The sequence below is a fragment of the Malaclemys terrapin genome, chromosome 1, assembly GCF_027887155.1.
Source record: "Malaclemys terrapin pileata isolate rMalTer1 chromosome 1, rMalTer1.hap1, whole genome shotgun sequence".
Lineage (NCBI taxonomy): Eukaryota > Metazoa > Chordata > Testudines > Emydidae > Malaclemys > Malaclemys terrapin.
This window is the reverse complement of record NC_071505.1, coordinates 243038848-243066693: the sequence shown is the minus strand read 5'-3', so window position 1 is coordinate 243066693 and position 27846 is coordinate 243038848. Positions and strand designations below refer to the sequence as shown.

Here is a 27846-nt window from a genome sequence, read left to right as displayed (position 1 = left end):
CCCCTGTGCAGAGGTCCAGTATTATACAACCCATAAATTCTACTTACTCCCAATTTTGTGGCTTTAAGGGGTGCACAGTGGGGTGCACAGTCCTTTTATCTGACCCTCTGCATGGGGGGGGGGGAGATAGGGGGGAGAGGGGAAGATTTCACTCCATGAGCTTCTTGCTGCCAGGAAGGCTAATGCTATGTCTTCAAGGAAAAATTTAAAATATCACCTTCTTTAGCTATCAGGGAACACTGTGTTCCATGTCACCTCTCAAAGCAGTGTCCCCGGCCTGCCCAGCCCAGCTGTCATCTGTGTATCTGTGCTCTTTACACTGTCATCAAAGGGATTTGAATTTAGAAGGCTGCCAGTCTGCTCATGTCATCATTCTCTTGGCTGGAATCATAGAGGAGCATTCTGCCAGTCTGGAAAACAAGCAACAGCCAGACCACTAAAACATACTGCGTAGCTGCAGACAGTGTCTAACATATTCAAAGGAATGTGGTGCAGTGGACTGTGGGTAAAGAAGAGCTTATTTGCATAAACTCTGCCCCTTCTAAATTAGCTCTGCAATTTTCAGAAGCTTACTGACACTTAAAAGATTGGGGTTTTAATTGGCTTTTCAGGCAGGCTGACCTTGGCTGTCAAAGAGCCAGGATCTGTGTACGGATGGTGGTGGATAACATTTAATGAATCAAAGCCCTTAGGAAGTGCCCTTTAAAGAAAGGCCTTTTTAATTAGAAAAGGCTTCTCTCCACAGTGCTCAACTTATGAAAACAAGGCAGATACGCTGGCGAATGTGAGAGTTGACTTTATTATATTAATATCTACCTACCTACCACAGGGTGTTATGTGGCATTAACGGCAAGATTCCATTTTGTAGCTACATTCTGTTCATCAGCTGGGCAGAAAGAAGCAAACATAACAAACCAATCCTGTCTACCAAAGCAAAGCCAGGGACATGCAAACTTTACGCAGAAGTTGCTATTATTGTCCATTCTGAACATCACATTCCACTGGCACATTTCAATGACATTGGCTGCTCATTATTATCAAGTTTCATATCGTACTATGGTAAACATTTGCTACACTTGACAGGAAAGCACGAGCACGATAAGACTTTCCAATGAGTAACTTTAATATCCATGGCAATGCCTGCCTTGGGCCTGTGTGCCCCTGATATGCCACAAAGGCAATTTAACCCCAATCCTGCAAAGTGCTGAATCCCTCCTGCACCATTCTCAGCAGCCTGTTTTCATTGACCTGCTCAGCACCTTACAGGAGTGGGCCCTTTGTGAGTACTTGTAGTTGCTGCATTATGGCCCTTTGTGAACACAGGAGTAGCTATAGCATGACATGCATGAGGGAATAACCTATCTCTACAAACACATCTCAATACTGTACACACCCAAAAGTGTAAATATCTTGACAGAAGGTTCAATCAATATTTTCCCAATATTTATACCACAGAACATAAGCGCCCGATAGTAAATTATTTAACATATTGTCCTTTCAGGACTTTCCTGCAGATAAAGGAAGCATCTATCTTTCCGCACATTACCCATGAAACATTATGCATGTTAGCAAGGATCAGCCTTTGCATTTACAGCTTTAAAGCTAGAACTTAAGTGGCCATTTTTGACCTAACGAAGCCTGACATTGTCTAAAGCCATTCCTAGAAGGAGTAGTAACAGCGTTTTACTAAAATGAGTAAATACAAAGGAAAGTTCATCCTCAAAATACCCTAGTTACAAACAAAACCGAGCATTTATCAAGGAGAGATTGGAGCAGGATTAAATTGTTGATGATCTCTCAGCCCCTCTCATAATAAATTGATGATTAATCTGATGATATATTTGCAGTGATCTTCTGGCCAGTGTTTAAGAAAGGGAAAAGAATCACACCCTAAAAAATACGCATCAATATCCATGCAATTACGAAGTGATAATTTAATGTCTTGAACATTGAAGGAAAAAAAGAAAGATCTGATGATACAAATAATTGAGGTCATTAGTTTACCTGTAGAGCTATCAGGTGTGATGCTTAAATGTGTCACTTACTCTAACTATCATTGGTTTAAAAGATGAATTTAGGGGTCCTTCACTGTAACTTTCTGCTATGTATTTTGCGTGTGCTGCTGTTCTAGTGCAGTCCTGGAGTTCTGTTTTTCTGTCATTTCTTTGATCAGACCCTGGCCTCCTGGCCTTTCCTTCAGCAGCAACATTTTCATGCTTTGCTAAATCATTTGATGTTAGTTTACAGTACTTCTTAAAGCCATGCTGGGTTTTCCTCTGTTCTACAGGATTTTTATCATGTTTGGATACATCATTTGATAGGGGTAATTTTTGGTAGTTATCAATGTTATGCCAAGGATTCTCCTCTAATGTTGAATCACTTCGATGCTTCATGAGATCACTTGGCAATGAAGCTTGATACGTCTCAAAATCACACAAACTGTTTTTCTTTCCTGAACTATTAGTTTCATGCTTCTCCAGTTTACTTGAGGAAGGTAACCGGTATTTCTCAACTTTGAGATGTGGATTTTTCTTTTCTTTAGTACTAATTTCATGCTTCCTAAAATCATTTGCTATTGGTATTTGTTGCTTTTTCTCTACTGCAGTATTTTTTCCATGTGTCACCAATTTATTTGATGCGGTTAATTGGCACTTCTCAGAGCTATGATGTTTATTCTTCTCTTTCACAGTGTTAATTTCATGCTTTCTAAAATCATTTGATATTGGTATTTGTTGCTTCTTCTCTACTGTGGTATTTTTTCCATGCTTGACTAATTTATTTGATGAGGTTAATTGGTACTTCTCAGAACTATGATGTTTATTCTTCTCTTCCACAGTTTCAGTTTCATGCTTCACAAAATCATCTGACAATGGTGTTTGTTGTTGCTTCTCTACTGTAACATTATTTTCTTGCTTCACCAATGAACTTGATGATGGTTTTTGATTCTTCTTAGGGTTACACAAGGTATCTCTCTCTACTGCACCTTTCTTTCCATGCTTCTGTGGTGCATTTCTTGAAAGTAACTGGTACTCTTCAAAATTATGATGGGTACTTCTCTCTTGGACAGTTTTGCTTTCATGCTTCCCTATACTTCTTGATGATGGCTTTTGGTAATTTTTAAAGTTACTCTGGATATTTCTTGCCTCTGCAGCATTATTTTCATGTTTCATTGATTCACGGGATGAGAACAGTTGGTATCTCTCAGTATTACAACAGGTGTTTTCCTCTTCTGTTGTATCATATTCATTTTCCACTAAATCTCTTGATGGCATTTGGTATTTGATGCTACACAAGGTATTTCTTGGTCCTGGAGTGTTAATTTTATTCTTTGATAAGGGTAATTGGCATGTCTCAAAACTAGACGAATTCTTCTCTTTTGCACTATTATCCTTATGCTTCTTCTCTACCATCGTATCATTTTCATGTTTCAAACCATTATCTGAAGACAGCATTTGGTACTCTTCATATTTATGTAAGTTATTTCTCTCACTTGTACTATTATTTTCATGAGTCACCATTTCATTTGAGGAAGGAAACTGGTTTTTCTCAAAGTTCTCATCTCTCATCTCATTTTCATAATTCAGAGTATCATTTGGAGTTGGCAGTTGGTCCTGCTCCAGATTACTCCAGGGTCTTGTTTTTACCACAGTATTATTTTCGTGCTTCTCTGATTCATTTGGCGAGGGTAGTCGGTACTTTTCACAGTTATTCAAGGGCATTCTCCCTACTGCGATATTCTTTTCAGGCTTCAACAGTGCTTTTGATGAGGGTAATTGGGATTTCTCTACGTTACTCAAGAGACTTATGTCTTCTGCAGTGTTATTTTCATGCTTCCCCAGTTCATTTGGTGAGAGTAACTCATTCTTCTCAAAAACATGATGGATATTCTTCTCTTTGACTGTATTATTTTCATGGTTTATGACATCACTTGATGATGGTGGTGTCTGGTAATTCTCACGGTTATACATAGCATTCTTTGCTATAATATCACCTTTATGCTTTGCTGACTCATTTGAAGAAGGTAATTGGTACTCATCAGAATTATGACAAGCCTTCTTATCTTCTACACTATAGGTTTCATCTTTCACCAAATCTTTTGATGATGGGATCTGGGGCTTTTCAATAGCATGCCAGATTCTTTGTTCTGTAGCATTGTTTTCGTGCTTTGTTAAATAATTTGATGAGAATGATTGACATGTCTCAGAATTAGGCCAGGGATTCTCATCTGCAATGTCACTTTCATGCTTCATAAAATACTTTGATGGCATTTCATAAATCTCCAGATTACACAAGGTACTCCTTTCCCTGGCAGTATTGTTTTCCTGACTTGCCATTTCATTTGATGAGGATAATTGGTCCTTCCCAAAATTCTCTTCTGGAATATAACACCTGTGCTTCATTAAATAACTTGACAATGGACCTTGGTCCTTTTCAAAATCAGAGCAGATATGCTTTCCTTCTACAATACCACTTTTTTCCTTCTTTGAATCATTTGTGTGAGTCATAGTCGGATTTGATACGTTAATGCTGAAATTATCAATGTTATTTTGTTGGCCAAGCATTTGATGTGGTTGTGATTCCTGGGTTATTTGTTCAGTTTGCATTTGACAATCAGACAGCTTGTTTGGATTTATGTCTGGCTCCTCTTCTTGCTTAGCTGTGACTTTGCAATCATTTTTTCTAGAACTAGGAAATATTTCCTGTTTATAGTGAAATTTCTCTCTTTTTACAGCTGCTTTGGAATGTTTGCCTTTAAAATCGGATGCATTTTCTTGCCTTGGCATCAGCGGTGGCATTTTGTCAGTAACTGGTATTTTGACAATTAATTGCAGGTCATCATTTGGAGGCACTACATTCTGAGATGCCTGAGCTACTGGGGAGCAAAACGATGGAATATTTTCCGATAGTTTCTCCTCCGGGAAACATTTTTGGCTTGCAAAGAGAGGATCTTTTTCTGACTCCGAGAACTCTATTTCTGTCTCCTTTGAACTGCATGCATTCACTGTTATTTTAGGAATACCAACCTCTTTAATATCCTGGGGACTGTGTGCACTGGATCCTTCAGCTATACCAGAATAAGGCAAGTTAGTAGACGGATTGTCTTCACTAACATTTTGAGCAGTTTTATTATCCCCTAATGAAGATGTATCAAATCCAGCTAATGTGCTATTCCCCTTGTGAGATAGGGTGGGTTTAGATAAGGTAGGAATGCTGTCTGCAAGGGATTTATTTTTACAGAAAGTAGAAGAGCGGTCTAGATTAGGAAGAAAACCAGGTCCTTGGTTTGTGGAATCTATTTTAGTCTCTGCACTGTCCTTGTTGTCAGTCATGACCTTGGGCATTACACATTGTACAGTTTGCATCTGTCCTTTGTACTCTCTGTCTTGTGCCCTATTTTCTGGCATTTCATTCTTACCAGGCTTAATATCATGTTTGCTGTCAGAGTCACTCATCTCTACCATTTGAGTGCCATGATCAAAAGGCTGATTACTTTCAGTGTTGTTTGTCAACCAGCTCCAAGGATGGCTAATTTCAGTCACAACACTGAATCTAGGCATTGGAGCCGTCGTACACACTAAATACTGGGACTGAGGGCTATTTAGAACTGGGGCTGTCACAGTGTGTAGCACTGTGACCTCTGGTTTGTGAATAGGTGTTCTACTTGGGACCTTTGTATTATTTTTCTCACCTTTGCGCAACAGCAATGTTTTTGCCTCTGTGGCTGAACAAACAGAACTAGCCTGTTCAAACTTTTCCTTCAGTTTGGAGAAAACAGAATTCTTGCTGATAATTTTTGGCAAATTGCTGTTTGGCTCTTTCTTTTTCCAGACAGAAGCTTTCTCCTTAGTTTCTTTCTCCTCTGCAGCTAAAAATTTCTTCAGAATGTTTTTCACTGTATTTTTCCCACTCAGGCCATTCCACTTGACCCTCTCATTGGGCATTATCTTTTTGTTCTCTTCTAGTGCTTGACCGCTTCCTTTTTTTTCCTTATTTTTGTCTAATTTGTTAACAGTGGCATTTAGACAGCCCCTGTTTACCCACTGCTTTTCTTTAATGATTAGCTTGCCAACTTCTCTTGTCTTTTTTATGTAAGGTTCACGATTGTTGTTCATGAACTTGGACTGCAAAAGCTGGAATCTTGTGGGGCGCTTGCTTGTGTTTGCACTTTGGCATTCAGGATTATAAATCACCTTGTTTCCTTTGCCTTCTGCCCATTTTGCCTTCTTCCTCGGCATCTGTGGGTCGCAGGCCGCGAGGTCTGTGATGTAAAGCAGCAGGCTGCTGAGGACAGCAAAAGCCCCTGGTTCTGTTGCCATCCTATTTAGCTTCTTCTTCAGCACCATGGGATCTATCAGCAGCTTATCATCGCAAAACTTTGTACATTTAGTGCTGTATAAAAGAAAATGAATGCTCTTTTGAAGTCATCAGTATTGCCTCTACTTCCTTACTCTGTATTACTTTTATTTTATTTATTAACAGATCCTTTCTTTTATAACAGAAATCTTCTAAAACTTGTTTTACAACTTAAATCAAGATAAACTTAGTATTATACACAAATAGAAATTGGTCTGTGGAAGTCCCTACAGCTGTACTGACAAGATCCACAACCAGTCACTTTCTTCTAATCTTATTCTTTTTAATTACATGTATAGTGCATTAAACAGAAGATCTTAACTTACAGTTCTTAACTGGGTCATAGTTAGTTGCCTGTTAACAGCATGCACAATATTTTAGAAGCCTCATGAAGCATCTTGTGGTGTGTGTATGCAGGTTTTTAATAACAATCCTACATTGTGCAGCCTGCAATTTCTCCTGTCTTTTGTGACACTTGTTTAAACATTTGGGTAGCACTGGACAGTAACTGGGAAATACTCATGAGAATAAACAACACTAACAATGGTGAACAAAGCTCATCTGTGCCATTCCTCACTTTCTTTAAATTCTATTGTCCCCTGATACACAAATGTTACCAAACATTTCCACTCCTGCTAAACAATAAAGAAGATGAGAATACACTCAGTATGGAAATACAGCTGTGCCTCTGGCTTAACATAAAAACAAAATCTGAAGGCTGAAAAGTATAGATCAGCCCCAGACTCGGGTTTCACTGTAGATACAATTTAGAAATTAGCAGGAACCTTTCCAGTTAACAAGGAGTCTAATCTAATCTGGGACATTTGGCATGTGGGAAATGCCCCCTTAAATCTATTTTCCAAAAGGATCACACCAATGACAAGTAGGACAGAACTAGCGAGAGAGCATTTTATATAATGACAGCCATGCTAATGTCACTTGACTACTGCACCCTTTCAGTATTTAACCTGGAGCAGGAAATCTGGCGCTGTCTCTACAGTTCAGTTTGGAGAATTAGGCCTTCAGAGAGTTGAGGGTTTAAAAAATGGTGCTGATTGGTTACTAAATAAAATACAGAACTTAGTGCAAAAGCTGCAGAGTGAAGTCAATAACATAAGATAGTGCTCTGGAAAAAAACGCAAGAGGTGTCAGCTTTCTAGCACCCATGAGAAAATGGATTACTTCACTGTGCAGTAAAATAGTGTTATGGATGGAGTCCAGCCAACACACCAGTCGAAGATTCAGCGTATTCATTTTTATGTCCTCCTCATTTATGAGCAGAAGCGGGACAACAAATTCTGTAAACTAAACCTGATGTGCACTAATAAGGTGCATAAATACAACAAAGAGAGGTTGCAAAACTGTTAAGATTTTATGTAGTATCAGTCTTCATAACTCTATTCATATAGGGCCAGATCCTGCCACCCTTACTGACAGCAGGTTTGTACACCATTGATTTCAATGGGAAATTAAAACCAAACCTATGTAGTGATTTTAATAGGACTACCTGCAGATTATGGTACTGCTCATTGTCAAAAAGTGTGGCAAAATCTGGCTTTCAGATGGCTACATTTCAAGTATTCAGAAGAGAAGACACTTAAAAATTACATACAACAGCATGGGATTAAGCTGGTGGATCTAATAGGTTCTATTTATAATGACCTTCTGGGTATTTTAAAAGACCAAAACAGATTTTAACAACTGGTTGATGTCTGTATAACAAACAACTAAGCTCTGGGTTTCAACTGTGAATGACTACATTTCACCATAGCACAGGTGCCCTCCGCATACACAGTGCATGGTAACACAGATTAAATACCCCTTCACGTAAGCAGTAACACACACAAGGACAGAAATATAATGAAGCCAGTTCTGATGTCATATTTGTTACAACTGGTGTTAATTTCAGAAGGATGCCCTCATTGGCTATCATTAGATTGCAGTTCCCCCTCCTATTATGGATAAGGGCATTTAAGGCAGGAGGAGATTAAATAAAGTCACTCTTTTAAAAGCATATTTTTTTGGATTGCAATGGGCAGAGAAAGCCAAATGTTCAATGTATTTCAATCAAGAGTTCTGATGGATTTATAATTTTGAAAACTCCGTTATCATGACATTTGAGTTAATTATTACCAGTTTAGTTTGAATTTTTTTGTGAGAATTAAGGGAAAAAAGAAACTCTCTCCCACTTGCTCTAGCCCTGCCCTATTTTTCTGTCTATCTGACCTCTGGCTGCAAGCTTGCCAGGGTAGGGGCTGTTCCTTATTCTCTCTAAAAAGTGCCTACCATACTGTGGACATTCCCATAAACATATAATAAAGAATGGGATCACCTAGCTTCCACTAACATCAATAGCAAAACCCCAATTGACTGCAATCGGAACAGAATCAGATCCTCTTGTTATTGGTTTGGAGTTCGTTAAAATAGAATTAGGTGGTAAAAGAAACAATAGTGATCTCTGTTAAGGGTTTACCCATAAGTCAAATCAATAGGATGTATTTTAGAGTATTTTCATTAGGGTGCATTTTCAGAAATATTACACTGTTTTATAGGTACACAACATTATTTTGTTTATGTCCTATATCAGAATGTCTGGTCTATATTTATCAGCTAGTAACAGAAGATGAACAAGAGCTACTCTACCTATTCAGGGCATCTGAGGTTTTTCCATGATGATCTCACCCACAAATGAGCATTACAATGTATTTGTGAAAAAATCTGCTCTCTTGGATGACCATGTACCGTGAAATATAAATCCTGGGTTCTATATATGAAGTTATTTCTCTAAAATAAACACAGATGTGTGGGGACATGGGGGAATGCTGATACTATTGTCACAGCATTAAAAAGCCCCAATGCATTTCCTAAGGGAGAGTCTATTGCACAAAGTCCTGCAGGGAAATCATGACCACATTGAATGGAAGTTTTGACCTGGATACCAATGGGGTCAAGATTTCATCCCTAATATTATCCCAACACCTGTCCTTCACTCCTTGGACTATAACCACCTGTCATTATAGCTGAGAGAAACTGGGCAGAATGGTCCCTTAGGGTTGTTGTGCATAGTGGGAGTCTGTTAACACCATTTCATAAACAGTCAGAGGGTTCTTTGTTGAGAAGTGCAAGGCACTACCCCAGGCTATGAGCTAGGCCAGGGAATGAGGTAATAGCATTCTGGAACTGGAACCTGGAACTCCCCCATGGCAGTGGGCAGCACTAACGCATACAGTAGAACATCAGAGTCATGAGCACCTCGGGAATGGAGGTTGTTCATAACTCTGAACAAAATGCCACGGTTGTTCTTTCAAAAGTTTATAACTGAACATTGACTTAATACAATTTTGAAATTTTACTATGCAGAAGAAAAATGCTGCTTTCCCTTTATTTATTTTTTAGTAATTTATGTTTAACACAGTACTGTACTGTGTTTCTGTGTGTGTGTGTGTCTGCTGCTGCCTGATTGCATACGTTCGGTTCCAAATGAGGTATGTGATTGACTGGTCAGTTCGTAACCCTGGTGTTTGTAACTCTGAGGTTCTACTGTACCAGGCTTCTCTTCCCTCCCCCCAAAAGCCATTTTTTTAAATTATGCTGCCATCTGCCTTAGGAGATCTAGATGAGCTATTTTCTGGATATTTTTGTCCTAACTACATGATTTTAAATGTCAAAGAACAGGCTGATCACATGTGTGTCCAGGTGATCTAAGACCAGTTTCAAAAGATCTTGTTCATTTGCTTATTTTAAATGAACCCCATCCACTCAGCAATAATATATTTTCAAGAGGCAAGCAGGCAATTTACTTATTTATGCATAGTTGTTTGCAGTGGTGTTATAGCTATGTTGGTCCCAGGACAGGAACGACACAAGGTGGGTGAAGTAGTAGTTTTTATGGGATCAACTTGTGTTGGTGAGCTTTCGAGCTACACAGAGCTCTTCTTCAGGTCTGGGAAAGGTACTCAGAATGTTGCAGCTAAATACAAGGTGAGCATAAGGAGTTAACACATTGCAAGAAACCATTCAAAATGAAGTGGGCAATTAACACCTCTGCAGTCATAGGACAAAGGTGAGTTAATAGTTTACAGATTGTTGTAATAAGACATATACTTCATGTGTCAGTATATTTATGCTTGTATCTGTAATTTTCACTCCATGCATCTGAAGAAGTGGGTTTTTTTACCCATGAAAGCTTATGCCCAAATAAATCGGTTAGTCTTTACATTGCCACACAGCTACCCCTCTGATACAAGATATATATTAGTATCTCTATTGTATCCATGATTTCTGGTGTCTATCAGAGTTATGAATTTAAGCTCCCAGGCTCGCCTCTTGAAGGTGTTGTGTCAGTTTCCTTTGAGGGTGTAGACTGAGAGGTCAGATATGGAGTTATTATTTTATGACAAGAGTTCACTCATGGGTAATGTTTTTGTCTTTTATCATTTTTCTGTATGAGTTTATTTGAGAGTGTTGAGATTGTCTGGTTTCACCCCTATAGTGATTGCTAGGGCATTTGATGCACTAGATGAGGTATACCATATGTTGCAATAGGTACGTGTAGTACCCATGGATCTTGAAAGGTTCCTATGGGGGATTGTAGTAGGTCCTAGCCGGGGCTCGACCCTTCTGGACAGGAGGGGAGCCACACCGACTCACTGCTGTGGGAACAAGTAGTCAGTTAGTCCCGGAACTCTGGCTCTTTGGTGCAGAGTCGGAGCAGCCACAGTTAAAGCTCAGGCCCTTGACTGCAGGGGCTGAGCGAGCAAAGAGTTCAAAGCCCAGGCCCTGGATCAGGGCGGGGCGAACACGGTTGGCTCAGGCCCGGGTTTGCAGGGGCTGAGCGAGCAAATAGTTCAGAGGCCAGGCCCTGGATCAGGGCGGGGCCAACACAGTTAAGCTCAGGCCCTTATTTGGAGGGGCTGAGCGAGCAAATAGTTCAGAGGCCAGGCCCTGGATCAGGGCGGGCCAACACAGTTAGCTCAGGCCCTTGTTGCAGGGGCTGAGCGAGCAAATAGTTCAGAGGCCAGGCCCTGGATCAGGGCGGGGCCAACACAGTTAGCTCAGGCCCTTGTTGCAGGGGCTGAGCGAGCAAATAGTTCAGAGCCCAGGCCCTGGATCAGGGCGGGGCAAACACAGTTAACTCAGGCCCTTGTTGCAGGGGCTGAGCGAGCAAGCAGTTCACAGCCCAGGCCCTGGATCAGGGCGGGGCAAACACAGTTAGCTCAGGCCCTTGTTGCAGGGGCTGAGCAGGCAAATAGTTCAAGGCCCAGGCTTCTGTAGCCGAGCGTTGGGTGAGGGGGAAGCCTGCCACCCGTACGGAGGGTGGCAGGGGGGAACGCAGGCCCACCCACTCCACTGCGTTCCAGCCCGGGGCCCTAACAGCGGTTGCTGCCGCTGCTGGTCAGTGGGGTATCCAGACCGCAACACACTGACATAGGCTCACATTCAGTTGCAGCCGGACCGGGGTCGGCTATCCCCGGGCCACTTCCGTGATCCCCCTCAGATCCTACCTCGCTCGTCGCGCCGGGCTCAGGCCAGTCCACCTGCATGGGCTCCTCTGGGCCGGGGCTCGGTGGCAGGTCCGGTAGCTCTGCCGGGAAGTCAGGCCAACGGTCCCCAGGCGGCTCCTCTGGGTAGCAGCAGGGGCGGAGGGGTTCGGGTCCAGTCTCACCCTCAGGGTTAGTGGGGTCCGGTTCCCAGGGGTTCTCCCAGTGGCGGGCGTGAGCGGGCTCCGGCGGCTCCTCTTCGTAGCGGGCCCGGGGTAGCTCAGGCCAGCCAGGGTCCAAGCCCCGGTCTTCAACGGTCTCCTGGGCAGGAGCTACCGGCCGCACGTCTGCTCCCTGCGGTGGCTGGGCTCCAACTGAGCTCTGGCGGCCGGCCTTTATACTTCCTGTCCCGCCCCTTGACTTCCGGGGGGCGGGGACAGGCGGTGGTGGTCCCACCCACTCTGGTGCCGGCACGTGGGCTCCCTCTTCTGGACAGGAGGGGAGCCACACCGACTCACTACAGGGATATTGAACATTGTAGCAGTGGAAATATGGCTACGGGTTTTGCATCTGTTCTGGCAGGGTGTGGTGCCGCTCTGAGTTGGTGTGGCCTGGTCTGTGGGGAGCTTGTTTCTGACGATGAGTTTGGCAAAGTTGGGGGGTTGTTTGAAGGCCAGAAAAGGGGGTTTGGTAAAGATTTCTCTCAAGATGTGATCCCCATCAAGTTTGGGTTGTAATTGTTTGATGATACCTCATATGGCTTCCAGCGTGGGGTGATAGGTGACAGCTAGGGGTACATGGTCAGTGGACTTTTTTTCTGTATTGAAGCAGGTTCTCTCAGGAAATTAGGATGACCCATTCCATGATGTGATCTAGTTCTCTAGTGGAATATCCTTATATGGTGAAGACGGTTTTATGTGTGTTAAAGTGTATATCTTGGACTTTCTCCTCAGAGCATATTCTGTGGTATTTGAGTGCCTGGCTGTAGAGACCAGATTTCTAGGTGTGTTTGGGGTGGTTGCTGGATCTGTGGTGGTAAGTGTGGTGATGTGAGGGTTTCTTGTATATAGTTGTGTGTAAGGTTTCTTGCAACATGAGTTAACTCCTTATGCTTAACTATCTGTTCCACCTGGTCTTTAGCTGTGACACACTGATTACCTTTCCCGGACCTGAAGAAGAGCCCTGTATAAGCTCGAAAGCTTGTCTCTCTCACCAACAGAAGTTGGTCCAATAAAAGATATTACCTCCCCCACCCTGTCTCTCTTATTTATTCACAGGCACTTCTGTGACACTCATCACTGTAGTATCTGAGTACCAAAAGCCTGATACACTAGCAGGCTGAAATGCAATCTAATCCCAGTGACTGGGTTAGCCCAGTGAAAGCCTTCATAGCAGACACTGTAATGTCACAGACTTGAGAATGGTCAGACCCTGTGCCTATGGGGGCAGAGGAGATGTGTTCAGCACCTGAGCAGGAAGAGCTGCTGGAGGTAGGCCAGGGAGAGGGAGCTCATACAAATATGTTTACTAACCCAATGAACAACCCCTGGATCCTGGCCCCTTCTTGCCTCTGTTCTGGGATTGTGGGGGTTTCTGGAGCCCTAGACCAGCAGTAGTGCCTATGCAGTCCTGCAGAGGGAGGGTAGTTTCCAACAAATATACACTTTAGAGGCTTGGGGAGCTCTCCTTTTTATCATCAGTAGGAGGGTGCTGGGCGTTGCCCTTCTTAGTGCTCTTCAGCCCATACTAAGCCATTCAGTCTCGCTGGCTGGCATGCAGTAGGAGCACCCTGGTTTGCCAGCGCTGCAAGGGAAGGCTTGCATTAACAACAACAACAGTGTATCCAGGGGTTGTTAACAACAACAACACAGAACTTTCACAAAATATTCACAGTAGATTTTGTCAAAACCTTTTGTAAAAAGAAACAAACTAATTCTTGGCCCTCAACTACTTGGGTTTCCATTTAGGCATTATTATGCCAATGTATCTCAGAGAGGACTAGGCAAGCAGGGAGTGCAGAACAGGGGCAGTGCAGGTTCCCCCCATGCCGCCTTGCTGACATGGCAGGACTGCAGGGGTACAAATGGTTTCATTTTCTCGAAGAGGTGCTCAGCTTTTAAGAGGCCACGTAAAGCTGCATTAGACAGAGTGAAACTGTCATCCTAACTAAAGAAGGCTTCTACTTAGCTCCTTTGCATGACAAGTATTTCCCACTACACTGTTCCATTCTTCACCCCCAGCCACCCTAGCCAGGGTCATCAAGTGAGGGCTACAATAGCTTCAGCCTGGGCAGCCAATCAGGACAAGTTGTTTTACTATGAGCTGCATGATTGGTCACCCCATTGACCCACATAAAACTCCCACTGCCTGGCTGAAGGTGGCTATAGGTGGGGGAGAGAGAACACTTGGCAGGAGCTATGCTGGTTCTCATGCCCACTTGCCCCTATTAGAAAGCTTTTCTTACCTGCTCACACAGCAATGTTCAGACAGACAGGCCTGGCCATATGGTTTGTAATTGCTACATGTGATTTAAGTTCTGATAAATTAGGTTATTTGTGTCCTATTTGCACTAGCCGGTTGTATTTTCTTTTCTCTACACTGGGTAATGTTAAGTTATTGTCTGGTCAGGAGTAATCAGTGAGTTGGCTCTTGTTTCAGCACCTTTTTCTTAGTGCTAGCAAGTTTTAATACATCGAGTGGAGAGAGGCTTCAATAGTAACGCTGGTTCAAAGTTTGTTGGGAAAGGTGGTTGATGATTTGTTACTGGGAAATGAAGGTTACTCTGTACCACAAGATAAGCCCACTTATAGAAGTTTCCAGGAGTTGACTATCAGCAGCTCTAACTTAGTGTTAGTTGAATCTTGGTTTGAGTCAGACGGCCATGACGGGGGAGGCAAAAAGACTGTTTTAGTCTTGGGACCACACGTAGTATCTTGAGGGCACCTGTCTTTGCATGTAATTTGGTTCAAGGAATAGCCTACAGTAAGGGAAAGCAACAACAGTGTTCCTTTGCAGTAGTGGTTACTCTTATTCACGCTGATGTTTAAACCTTGTTATGTCTTTAATAAAGTGGTGGCCAATGGCCTATTTTCCCCTATAACTGTGGAAACAATGTTTTGTTAGTATTTGCCTACTTTATAGCTTCTGTCTATGTGAACCATCTTTGTAAAATTAGATTTGCTCTTCTGTCTCTGAAATTAAGTTTGATCATGAATGTAAGGTAAGATGAATAATGGGATAGCTTTGATACAATCTAGAAGAACAATATTGACAATTGTTAACTTAAAAAACACAGCAACCATATGTTTAGTTCAACCTTTCAAAGTCTAATGATGCGGCATGCTGTCTTTGTGGAATGATGATTTCTTTTCCGCTGGTGATTTTTTCCTGGGTAAAGGAAAAGTTAGATGTACAAGAGAAAATCGTACCTTATGAGAGCTACATTCTTCTCTCTTCTTAATTGCTGAATTTATTATGGGGAATGCTAGAGGCATCATAAACTAGAAAGAACCTTTTCAGAAAGTCTTGATGTTTCTTATATAAAGTCATACATTACAAACAAATATCCTTCTTTGTTTAAATGTTAACATATGCTCAAAATGAGAAAGCAGCACATAGCAAAGATGCAAAGAGAGCATGCTAAAACAAGAACTCAATGTTGTTCATTGTGTAGCCCACATTTTAATAAAGAGATTGGCGTGTGGACCATCTCCCCTACTAATCACAATGACATGGATCACCTGCTCCCCTTTCTATCATATAACATCCCGATGGCAATTGCTTATATGGAAAAGCAATAGGAAAGTATTTATGTATTTTTAGCTGCCTTTTTAAATGCAAGTCAGCAGGTGGAAATAGAGAGGAGAAAACAGGACCACGTGACCAGTCAGCTCTTTGTGGACCATTAGAATGTTCTCTGTGGACCACAGTTTAAGAATCTTTGTGCTAAAACATGGAATCAATCATATGGGGCTAAATTCTGCTCTCAAGTACTCCAGAATTAATATTAGTATAATTCCACTAATGGGAGTTATTCCAGATTTATGCCAGTATTACAGATCAGAATATGATTCACTAAGTTCTACTGTTAGTTTTATTCAGATCAGATACTAATTTTTAACTTGACCATATAGTTAGTTGGTTTTCTGTTTTAAAAGCCAAAGTTACTGTTTTCTCTCCAGGCCTCTTTGTGAGGGAAATGTCAGTCACATGAAACACATCATAGCCTGGCTGGTGACGTACTACAACTCTTTAATGGCCTCAGCCAAAAATTCTGATACTGATATAGCAACATATAAGTAGGATCTAAAAATGAAGAAATGATGCTTATGACGAGCATAAGATTAATTTATTTACAAATATTTCAGCCAGTTAACTTTTTTAAAGAGTTTTGAAGAGTCTAGAGTGAAAAAAAACATAATAATGCAGAAATGTTAAACACAATAATGCTTCGCTGTACCTTGGAAGTGTTGCTAGTGTTGGCCTTTCCTTTCTGGAAGCTTCTCACATAACAATACATATACACCATAGTGCTGACAAAGGGTTAACATTTCATTAATGAATAATCTGTGACCCATTAGGGTTGCAAGTATTACAGAGACATTAGATGTGAGGAGGAGGAAAGATGGAGGTGGAAGAATTGTCAAAAGTTTAAAATCTACAGAGAACTAAACATCCTCACAAAAGGATCATACTATTAGTTCGGCAAAAAAGCATTAGTTTTGAAAATTAATTATATATGTGTACAAGAGACTACTGATAATAGCGTTTAGGGGTGGCATTAGCAAGGTAGGCAGAATTTTGATAATAAGAGGGGTTTAGTTATTTATATATTTTTTATTTAAAATAATCTCACTGACCTGAATTGTACTTTAAGAGCAAGTTCGATACTCAAAGTCCCTGTGTCTATGAAAAACTGAACATTTACAGTGTCCAGTTACTCCTGAATGACTCAGCTAACCGCACTTATACACATAGCCTTTTAGAACTAAACCTCACCAGCCTAGAACAGTGTTATTATAATTAGTCAGTTATCTACAGTGTTTGACAGAGTCTGTATAGAAAGAGAAAAATGGCAGAAACTGCTTTACTTTTCCTCTGTGGATCGTCGGTAAAGAGACTCGCCCAAGTATTCTAGCCTCTCCCTCAGTTCAAGATCCTGGTACAAGCCTTTGGGAACCTTGTTCAGGCCGTAAAGCAATCCATACAAGCAGCCGGCAATAGATCCAGTGGCTGCACTTTCACCTGTAAAATTAAACACAATTGTGTGCAGTTCTGTTGTTGTGAAAAATGCACTCTCCTTTGCAGATATATCACTACACAGAGAAGGAAGCTTTAAGCCACTACGGCAGAGATTTTTACTTATATGTGGTGTGCCAAAGAGACTCTCAGAACAGTAGCTCTAGGGAGTTCACCAACCAACTGGAATATCAAGCCTCCACCTTTGCCAGCAGTAACGGGTCATACTGCATAATGTACTCCTGGGGGAATTCTGCACCAACAAATTAAAAATTCTGCACATGATATTTTAAAATTCTGCATATTTTATTTGTTAAAATAATGCAAAATAATCATGCTGGTTTCAATTATTTTGGTAATTTATTTAAACAACAATACAATGGATGGAGAACGGGAGTGGGGAGCATTGGAGGAAATCTCAAAATCCCATCTGTCTAATAGTAATGTAGCTAGTATTGACCCTTTACTTCTAGTTTTGTCAACAAATATATGCAGCCCTTTGCTCAGTGTTACATCATAGGCAACTGAAGAGCAAGCAAGGGCTGGAGACTCAAACTCACAATTTATATTGGCTACTGACCATCTCCAGAAAGGTCAGCAGCAATCAGTTCATGGAGTACGTTTTGATAGGAAATTTTAAAAATTTAGACAAGTTCTATTCTCTAAAGCACCATAAGCATTTATAAAGCCACAGTGTCCTTTACTGTGAAAGCCTTTACAATAAGGCTCTCAGGGTGCAACAAACCATTGCAGTTACCCAGGGCTAGAAAGGAAGAGTAGCTACAGAAGAAACCACTAGGTTGCAAGATCTTTAGGGCAGGGAATGTATCTTATTATTGTAATTAATAATTAAAAATCACATAATGGCTGTGTGTATGTATCCATAGCATTGTGTGTTGAGATCCCGTTAACTCTCACAAAGCTAAGGAGGGATGGGCTGGGTCAGCACCTTAGACAGGGCGTCTCCATGGAATGCCTAGGTTGATTGTTGATGGCATCCTGCTGGGCTGAATCTGCAGTGTTGGTGATTCCGCATGAGGGTAGGGGGCAGGGCACAGTGATGTTGAAGGAGCTATCTTTGGCATGAGATGCAACACAAAGATATTAACCACTTGTGTTCCTTTAAAGACCACATCGTGGTTTTTATAAGAGTAAGGGTGTTAAACCAGTGTCCCAGACAAACTACTGCTCAAGTAATTACATACTACAGTACCTGCCTGAAAACTCCCTGCAGTTTTAATCAGTATTCTTTTTCTTCCCCCATCTTATACACTTGTGTTGTTTTTCTGTGTGTGGTTCTATAGCAGCCATCCCAGACAGAGGTTGCTGTATATAAGTGGTGGTAAAGTGAACCATATACATTAATCTACTTCACAAGCATGTTGTGAGGCTTAATTCACTAATGTTTGTAAAGCACTTTCCAAGTCTTGAATGGCAGGCGCTATTGACATAATAACAACATTGATCATGTGAAATTGATAAGGAATCAATAATAGGCAATATGGCAGATTTGACTTAGTCAGCAGATTTACTGCTGAGATGCCTTTTTCGTGACTTAAAGGTTGCATCTCATACAACAAGGACCATTTTGCCATTTAAACTCTAGGGGATTGAAATACTTGACATTATAAAGGAACAACAGAATTACTCACCCCCATGGAACATTGCTCGGTTGCAAAGTTCTGTCCAGTCACCACCACATCCTAAAAGAGCATCATATGCAATCATGGGAGCATCATGGCCTCTTCTTCCACCTCGTCCTTCAGAACTCCACCTCCTGTAAGTCTAAAAGAATAGCTGTTGAGTTGGTCGCAAGGCATTGCAAGGGCTCACCACCTTTCACATGCAGAATGATATACTGAAAGACATTTTTACCCCAAGATGGTTGATAAGGACCTGCATTCAGGGGAAGCTCACTCCTATCTATTTGTGACATTTCGTATGGAGCAGTGGAGGGGTGCCTCTGATCTTCCCATTTACAAATGCAACCACAATATTCATTTGAGATTATATTTTTTCAAAGCCTCCTACCACTGGCAAATTCCCTGGTTCCTCTGCTGAATAGTCCCCCCAGAACCAGCCCTGCCTCTCAGAGACAGACAGAGGCTTTAATGCCAACAGTCATGTAGGCCAGAAGGAAACAAAATACTTGTAAGTACTCTGCAGGCTGGATCAGGAGCAAAGGTCTCTAGGATTCAACTGAGCCAGGAATTTCAAGAAGCTCATCAAGTCAGAGTCTCATTTCACATCTTAAAAGTTCACACTCATAGAAATTAGAGGTGGAAAAGACTTATTAGGTTGTCTTGGTCTCCTCTCAGACAATGAGGAATTGTTCTCCATTCCCCCACCACATATTCTCAAATGTTTTGTCCAGTCCAGTTTTAAATGTCTTTACTGTGTCCTCTTCCACATTTGTTCAAATGTCTCCACTTCTAGATATTTTATTTCAAATCATTCTTTCTCACCTTGTGCTGCCAGGCCTCCCTTCCTCTCAAAGACAGCTCAGAACAACAATATTGAAAATGATCTTCAAATACAAGAGGCAGAATACTTCCTCAGCAACAAAAACCCCTGGGCATTGTGCACTGGCCCATCAAACAGGCCCTAGAATAGGTGCATCCAGACTTTACCTTTTTTACCTGCCCCAATTTCCAAACCACATCCAAAGTGCATCTGTTAAGCTTATACCAAAAACATCATTTTGATTAAAGATTGGCCCGCAAGCCAGTTTTTTATCCCCTTAACATATAAAATACAATATAGCAATTTGAGTTGTACTTCCTTCAACTAGGGCTGAATTTGGCCCTGAGCTTTATGGTGTCCCGAGGACTGTGTTGGAACTGCAAGCTATTGTGGTAAGAGCAGTGTGTGTGTATTTGTCTGTCTGTCCCTAGTCCCACATGCAGACTAGTGGGCTCTGCAGCAAAGAATGGGAGCATTCAGCAGAGTCAGTGTGCAAACTGCCAGCTAGAGTAAGATGAGTGAGCTGTACCTCTCTGCTTAGGGAGCAGCCAGTTTTGTTTCTCTCTGTTTTGGAGTTCTTGTGTGTTCTGAGAAATAAAGTAGTGTTACACTGCAGCCTTCCAGCTGGAGTATTATATATTTTATCTAACTTCTCTGTTTGTATGCTATGAAAATAACTTTAATTTAAGCTTTATATATTTATATACTGTGCACCCACACATATACCAAAGGGGGAGGGGTCTCAGGCAGCATCACTTTCTCCTTACTTTCATGTTTGCAAACAATAGACAGTGCCCACCTGCTTCTGCTGTCATCTTACACAAGTAGACTGTAAGGCCTTAGTTCTGCATCCCTTATTCATATGAAGTAGCATTGATTTACACATAAAGTCCCGTTGGGATTACTTGCATCAGTGCTATTCTGGATCGGGCTGCAGACATATGTCTCAAGTATCCTTTACTTTGAAAGTTGTCACTCATTTTAGTCCTGACGATACCTCCAGATTTGGTGTCTCCTAGCTTTGTTGAAAATTGTTTACCTCAGAAATAAAGAATCTTGAAATTGAGACTATAGAAAGTTATTGACACTCGGGAATCAAACCCCAACATTTTAAGCTTCTTGTATGAACGCTTTTTCAGTCCCCCTCATTTTGGGTCATTGTCACACATTGCTTCCAACATATGAGTCTCGATAGCTTGAGAGCTATGATTGAAGAATCAAGGCTTAAAATGAGAGTGAGCTGTAGTGTCTGTCTATTTGTGCAGTTTATTTAACACACAGTTAAAGAGTCAAACTCATATTTACTGCAAGATGATTTGTTCTGATTGTGCCCACTGCCTGCTTCTTGTCCATACAGTCAGGCAGAGTTAACTTATCTTTCATTGCCCCAAATTTCTAGGTATCTAGACGTGGCAGCCAATTTTATAGAATGTACTGTATATTCCTTGTTAATCTGAAGATTATTTATTTTTACAAATAAAAATGGTCTTTGCAAATATATTCCCAATAAATAAAATCTGTCTATGTCTGCCTAATATTCAAAGCTTCTGTAGTTTTTGTGTGCATGCTTAAATGGGGGCTTTGCATGAACTGACAGATGCACACATGATTTTAGAGGCCTGTTTGAAAATTTAGCCCTGAACATTTCTCTTTATTGTTGCAATAGGGAAGGAGTTCCATCTGCAACTGACAAACTGAAAAGAATGCAGGGAAGAGCTCCAAAAAGGATCAAAGTGCAGTTCTACTTTGAAAAGAGACTGTGAAAGTGGCACAGTGGGGGTTCCACGTATTTCCCACTGAGGGACTGCAGATCCAATGTGCTCAGTTTACAAGTAAAAAGATGTATTTTCCAACTGTCAGTCCTGCAGACAGCCAAGGCGCTGCAAGTCAAGCAAGGGTCTTTCCTTCTTGTGCATCATCAATAACCAAAGCTCTACCTGCCAAAGTGGTCATACAGGTGTAAGTAGAATTTGGTCCTTGTAATTGGAATTTAGTCAACTATTCTGTTGATAAAGAATGAGGAGGAATGTTATTCAGCTCAGCCTCTCGTATAGTAGCTGTATTGACACTAGTAGGAGCAAAAACTAGTAAAAATGTATTGTCACTAAAGTAAGAAAATATGACTGAATACACACAGGGAGCAGAGCTATTAAGTGAGCAGGTGCCGTCTTATTATCTACTCTTGGTATTTCATTATCATCCATGGGCGCCCTCTGTCATATATAAGAGCACCAAAAAGTTTACAGAGCACCCCAGGTTAGTCACTTTTCAGAACAGAACCATGCTTTAAGGCAGGGATGGCCAACCTGAGCCTGAGAAGGAGCCAGAATTTACTAATGTACATTGCCAAAGAGCCACAGTAATATGTCAGCAGCCCCTCATCAGCTCCCCACCCCTCCCGCTCCCAGCCCCTCCCATCCACCGGCAGCCCTGCCGATCAGCGCCTCCCCCTCCCACTGCACCTCCCGATCAGCTGTTTCGTGGCATGAAGGAGGCCCGGAGGGAGAGTGGGAGGAGCGATGGCACGGCAGGCTCAGGAGAGGGGCAGGAAGGGGTGGAGTGGGGGCAGGGCCTGTGGCAGAGCCACGGTTAAGCAGTGAGCATCCTTCCCCCCCTCTACCCCGGCACATTGGAAAGTTGGCACCTGTAGCTCCAGCCCTGGAGTAAGTACCTATACAAGGAGCCACATATTAACTTCTGAAGAGCCGCATGTGGCTCCGGAGCCATAGGTTGGCCACCCCTGCTCTAAAGGACTGGAAAAACTGATATATGGGGAAAGTTGAAAAGAATTTCATATTTATTGCCAGGCTGCTAAGTAAGTTGGAAACATGAGAACTATCTTCAAATACTGGAAAGTCATAAACACCAAGGAAGAAGAGGAATTTATTTAGCTTGGTTCAAGGAGTAATAACTAAAAGTAATGGGATTAAATTAAAAACAATGTAGACTACAAAATAAAGTACCCTGGGAAGTGGTGAAACACCATCTCTTGAGATACTTAAAACAAGACTGAACAAAACCAGTGCAGGAATCAATTCTGTATTGACCAGGGAATGGACTAGGATGGGGATTTTCAAAGAGCCTTGAGAGAGTTAGGTGCCCAACTCCCATGGTAATTTCTATGAGAGCTGGTCATCCATTTCCTTTAGGGACCTTTGAAAATTCCAGCCTAGATCTCTGAGTAGGTCTTTTCCTTCTTTAATAGCCATGATTCACTGCAATTTGCTTCTCAATTTCACACTTCTCTAGATGTTTAAACATCTGGCCAGCTTGACTTCCCTGCTTATTGTATTTCTCCCTGCAATGGGTTATAATGGCCCTTTAAAGAAAAGAGAAATCATGTTGGGAGATGGGAGAGCAAGGTCCAGGCTACTCTGTTCCCCTTTCCTCCCGATTCCTCTTTTCCTTAAAGTGCCAATATACGCTGTTTCACTCCCGTTCCATGACTATCGCTTAGAACCTTATTCCTGATTCAATTGTAACCATTTCTTGTATTAACTCACATGTTAAGTAAAGATGGAATAATGTTTCTTGTTAGTAAATAAGCAAAAAATCTTTTCAGAAGAACTCCCATCCTATGGGGCAGCAAAGACATTTAACAACCATCTCGGATTATCTCTCTGGAAATGTGTCTATTAGTAATGAAATTTTCTGAGCTCTTCTTGAAGATACATTTGCACATTTTTACCTTTTCTCTCTCCTCGGCATCATAATTATCAGGAAAGATGGGTTTATTCTGATTATCGTCAGTGATTTCTCTCTCCTCCAAATAAAACTGCCATTTGGCTTCAAAGTAAAACCAGTGCTCCTGATATTCTGAATGCAAAACAAACTAATGGTGTAATATTTCATCTTGACAAGACTTTCAGGTGCACTTAAATAGCTTTTAAAGAAAGAACAAAACAGGGTTTTCCCAGTAAAACTTTGTATTCTACAGGAATATAATTTTAATAATTCACACACTCGCAAGCAGGATCAAACTGCATGTTCTATTTGATTATATCGATGGAACAAGTAATAGGAAGGCAGGAAAAATGAATATGAAAAGAAAGAAAGAAAGAAAGAAAGAAAATTAAAAATGGTAAGAACTGCAGAATTATCTTAAAAACATCCAACAAACTGGAAATACAGCATGATATGAGATTGAGACAGTGCAACCTTCATCTAAAACAAACACTATAAAGAAAAATGATAAATGTGAATTACTGGGGAGAAAAATTAGTCTATGCCTTTATTTGATGGTGTTCCTTTATAGCAAATCACGAATACCTAAAATGTTTATTTTTGTTTCATTGAGTTTCTTTAAAAGAAAACAATTTGGTGGGAGAGGCGTGCTTTTTTACCTTAGAAATATGAGGACTGTCAAGTCTTACCTTCCCTGGTTTTGCTGGAGGACTCAGAGATGTGGACTAGAAAGCTTTCTCCCAGTTGTTTGAATGAAACAGGTGTTGAAGATACCAAACAAAACACAAAATGTTTTACACAGCCTGAATATAAATCACTTTCCATCTCAATTATTCAGATTTTATATGTAAGATTTCTCTAGTGTCTTGAACCTACTAGTTCTTCAGTCATCCATAGAATCTTCCAGGAAAAACTGGTAAACAAAGACCAGAACTTGCAATACAAACAAAGCAGGAGGAGAAAACCTTCAGACCATCTTTATATATCACCTACTTTTTTCTCTGGTCAGTGAGAAAAAACAGTGAGTCTTGAAAACTGCAAACACACATGCTTAACTTTTTGCATATGAGTAGTCCCATTATCTTCAATGGGACTACTGATGTCCTTGATTCAGCAAAGCACTTAAATATCTTACCTTGCTTACCTTTTAAGCAAGTGCTTAAATCCAATCCTATTCGCTAAAACACTTAAACATGCACTTAAGTCTTATTGACTTCAATGGGCGTACTCATGTGTAAAGTCAAGCACATGCATATTTATTCGCAGGATTGAGACCATGAGGGGAAAGGTGGAAAAAAGGAATAGGAGGCAAAGATGACTAGGGTTAAGAATTCGAAAAGCAGTGAGATGGAGAAGGCCATTAAATAAGCCATTGGAATGTTGGCATTTCAGTCCAGAAGTATGATTGCAGGTGTGTTCAGCATCACTGCTGTTTCAAATTAAATACAAAATAAGTCTGAATTCTGTTTTCTAATAGCTTCCCCTTCAATAATGGTGACAATCAGGGTACTGACTTCCTGGGGAAGAAAAGAGGGTAGGAACCCAAACCAATAAGCAACTGAATCAAATGATTGTATATGATATGATTGTATTATGAAAGTGTATCAAGTAAGGTATCGTATAAAAACTGATGACATGCTGGTCATGAATATCACTGTGTGATGTCTGTACCCATGGTGTGTAAAGAGATAAGTACATGCTCTGGAAATATGTTCCTAAAATATGTTGTGGAGAGAGTTGATAAACAAACCTGCCTTAGACAAAGGAATGTGGATTTACATGTCTGGATCAAGCTTTGTAAGCCAGAGGACAATGAAAGTACATTTACATGTAAGATAAACAAAGCCACCCAGCTAACTAGCAGAAAACACTGGGAGACAGAGTCTGCACCCCTCGCAATTTTTCCTGGCTCTTGAGGTAAAGACATTGCACTTTGGGGAAATATAAAAGGAGCCCAAAAAGACATTCTAGTTATCCATCACTTAGGGAAGAGGACAGCACCCTAAGATTTTGTGAAAGTGGGGTCCTCTGGCCTGGAGGGCTAGAGTTTCTGGTAGCCTGATTTAAGTGAGAAAACTGGTTAGGCAAAGATAACCTGCTAAAATAAAGTTTTAATCACTAGAAAGCATGTTTTATTTTGTTTTGTTTGCAGCCACACCTGCCTCCCTTTTCTCTTGCTTAGTATCACCTGAATCTCTGTTCTTTATTAATAAACGTATTCTTAGTTTTACTATAAACCATCTTAGTGCTGTTATTTTGAAGTAGAGTGAGTGCTCGGTGAACTTAACAGGCTGGTGTGTGCCCTGTCTCTTTGAAGGCAGCAAACTTAGTAATTTCTGTGAGTGTCCAGTGAGAGGGACTGGACACTGCAGAGAGACGTCTTTGGGGGAAATCGGGAACTGGGGTTCACTGATTGTTACCTGCAAGGCAAGGTTCAGACTGGCAGTCTCTAGGAGTTTGCTGGTGAGGCAGACAGACTGGTGTGGCAGGGAGCTGACATACAGTCTAATCTCCAGCAAAGCTCACTTCCGGTTCTGGGTTCCTTGAGGAGAGTGAGACAAACACTCAGATCTGACAGAAAATTAGCGACTGTGCACACACAGTAGTCACTTTTCTAAATGAAGCAATTTGGTTCTTTCTTTTTCTTTCCCTTTTTTCCTCTTCCAAAAAGGCTAAGCAAGTGCTCCCCATTAGGGATTAATATCCTGAAAATACTTCATCTTCATATATCAAAAAACAAAAGCTGTTTTTGTTTACTCTGGTATTTTCTACATGCTGGTAGCTCTCCCACCCCGCACTTCCCAGCAGAGGGGGTAAAAGTATAATGCTAGTAGAGTCTACAGCACTCCTGATGCTGCAGCAGTTGGCACAGATCCCTGGGGGGCAGGAGGGAATCCAAACCCCACCCCCCCACGGAGTTCCCTTACACCCACACTAGGACCCAGGTTCATAGAATCATAGAATATCAGGGTTGGAAGGGACCTCAGGAGGTCATCTAGTCCAACACCCTGCTCAAAGCAGGACCAATCCCCAACTAAATCATCCCAGACAGGGCTTTGTCAAGCCTGACCTTAAAAACCTCTAAGGAAGGAGATTCCACTACCTCCCTAGGCAACCCATTCCGGTGCTTCACCACCCTCCTAGTGAAAAAGTTTTTCCTAATATCCAACCTAAACCTCCCCCACTGCAACTTGAGACCATTGCTTCTTGTTCTGTCAACTGGTACCACTGAGAACAGTCTAGATCTATCCTTTTTGGAACCCCCTTTCAGGTAGTTGAAAGCAGCTATCAAATCCCCCCTCATTCTTCTCTTCTGCAGACTAAACAATCCCAGTTCCCTCAGCCTCTCCTCATAAGTCATGTGCTCCAGCCCCCTAATCATTTTTATTGCCCTCCGCTATACACTCTCCAATTTTTCCACATCCTTCTTGTAGTGTGGGGCCCAAAACTGGACACACTACTCCAGATGAGGCCTCACCAATGTCGAATAGAGGGGAATGATCACGTCCCTCGATCTGCTGGCAAAGGGCAGGATTTTGCCCAGGTGCAGGACCTGGAGGAGCCCAACACAGAGAGGGTCCAGTTGGCATTTGCTGACCTTGGCCATCCTTAACACCACCAGTGGTATCATGCTGAACACACCATGAGGTACTTTCATTCTGCTACAGGAAGCCCAAGCAGCAGTTGATTAGTATCTTAAAAGAAATTCTATGTTCAAAAAAGCAGAGTGAAAATGTCTACCTACATCTTAAAAAACATGAGAGTATTTTAAGAGAAAAAAAGTCCTGGTTTAAATAAACCACCACACACAATTGATTTGATCATCATGGGATTTTAAAACTGGCTTAAAAACTCAAAAGACCTAGCAATTATCTCTGCTTTTCTGTTGCACTCACCAGCATAGTACCCTGGTGCTAAAAACATAAATGATCCCCCCCCCCCCCCCCCCACAACACTGCTGTAAGGTAGGGAAGTATTATTATCCCCATTTTACAGATGGAGGTTGTGAGGAACAAAGAAGTTAAGTGATTTTCCCAGTCTGATGGAAAATCTGTAGCAAAGCCAGAAATTAAACCCACCCCTCCCAAAGTCCTGTGCCTGAACCACAAAACCATCCTTCCTGTCTTTTGGCCCAATTTTTCAACCCTTACTGGTGTTGAGTACTTACTTGCACTCCAGGAGTAGTCATACTGAAGTCAATGGACTACACATCAGAGTAAGTGTAACTTAGTGAGAGCAATGGACCTTTTGTGATTAAATGGGTCTCATTGTCTTTGTGACTGAAACAAAAATGGTTTTCTAAAAATGTAGGGCTCTGTTCAGCAGAAATTCTCTTCAGTGCATCTCAGCAGCCAAGGGTCTCGAGCCTGAAGTGGGAGATTTTTTTCCCCTTCCATAATAGCCCCAAGCTCCACAATGCCATTATTATACAGTGCATTCTTCAGGAGTCCCACATATCTTTACACATCTGTGGGTTCACCCTGGTGGAGTGACAGGATCCTTCTGTAAAGTCAGTCGAAGAGAGACCTATATATACTAATCCTGCACCTGCTGCTCTTAGGTCTAGTCTATTAAAAAAACCAAACAAGCTTAGAGCAGAAGAGGCTACAGTAAAAGAATTCAGTGT

The 27846-nt window shown here is 41.5% G+C and overlaps 2 protein-coding genes across 2 annotated transcripts in view; both read right to left on the bottom strand.

Annotated features, from left to right (window-relative positions):
* Positions 1 to 780: 780 nt before the first annotated feature.
* On the bottom strand, positions 781 to 6422 carry LOC128838132 (uncharacterized; the record flags this gene model as incomplete). Its single annotated transcript, XM_054030080.1, has 1 exon — positions 781 to 6422. A coding segment is annotated over one exon (4407 nt), but the record flags the coding sequence as incomplete, so codon positions are not given.
* Positions 6423 to 16160: 9738 nt separating this feature from the next.
* ADPRHL1 (ADP-ribosylhydrolase like 1) overlaps positions 16161 to 27846 on the bottom strand; it is a 30894-nt gene continuing 19208 nt past the window's right edge. Inside the window, exons 5-7 of the mRNA XM_054011104.1 lie at positions 23224 to 23351; positions 18725 to 18857; positions 16161 to 17078 (exon numbers count right to left, since the gene is read on the bottom strand). Coding sequence (XP_053867079.1) covers positions 16921 to 17078; positions 18725 to 18857; positions 23224 to 23351 — 419 coding nt within the window. The 3' untranslated portion in view covers positions 16161 to 16920. The remainder of the gene's footprint in view (positions 17079 to 18724; positions 18858 to 23223; positions 23352 to 27846) is intronic.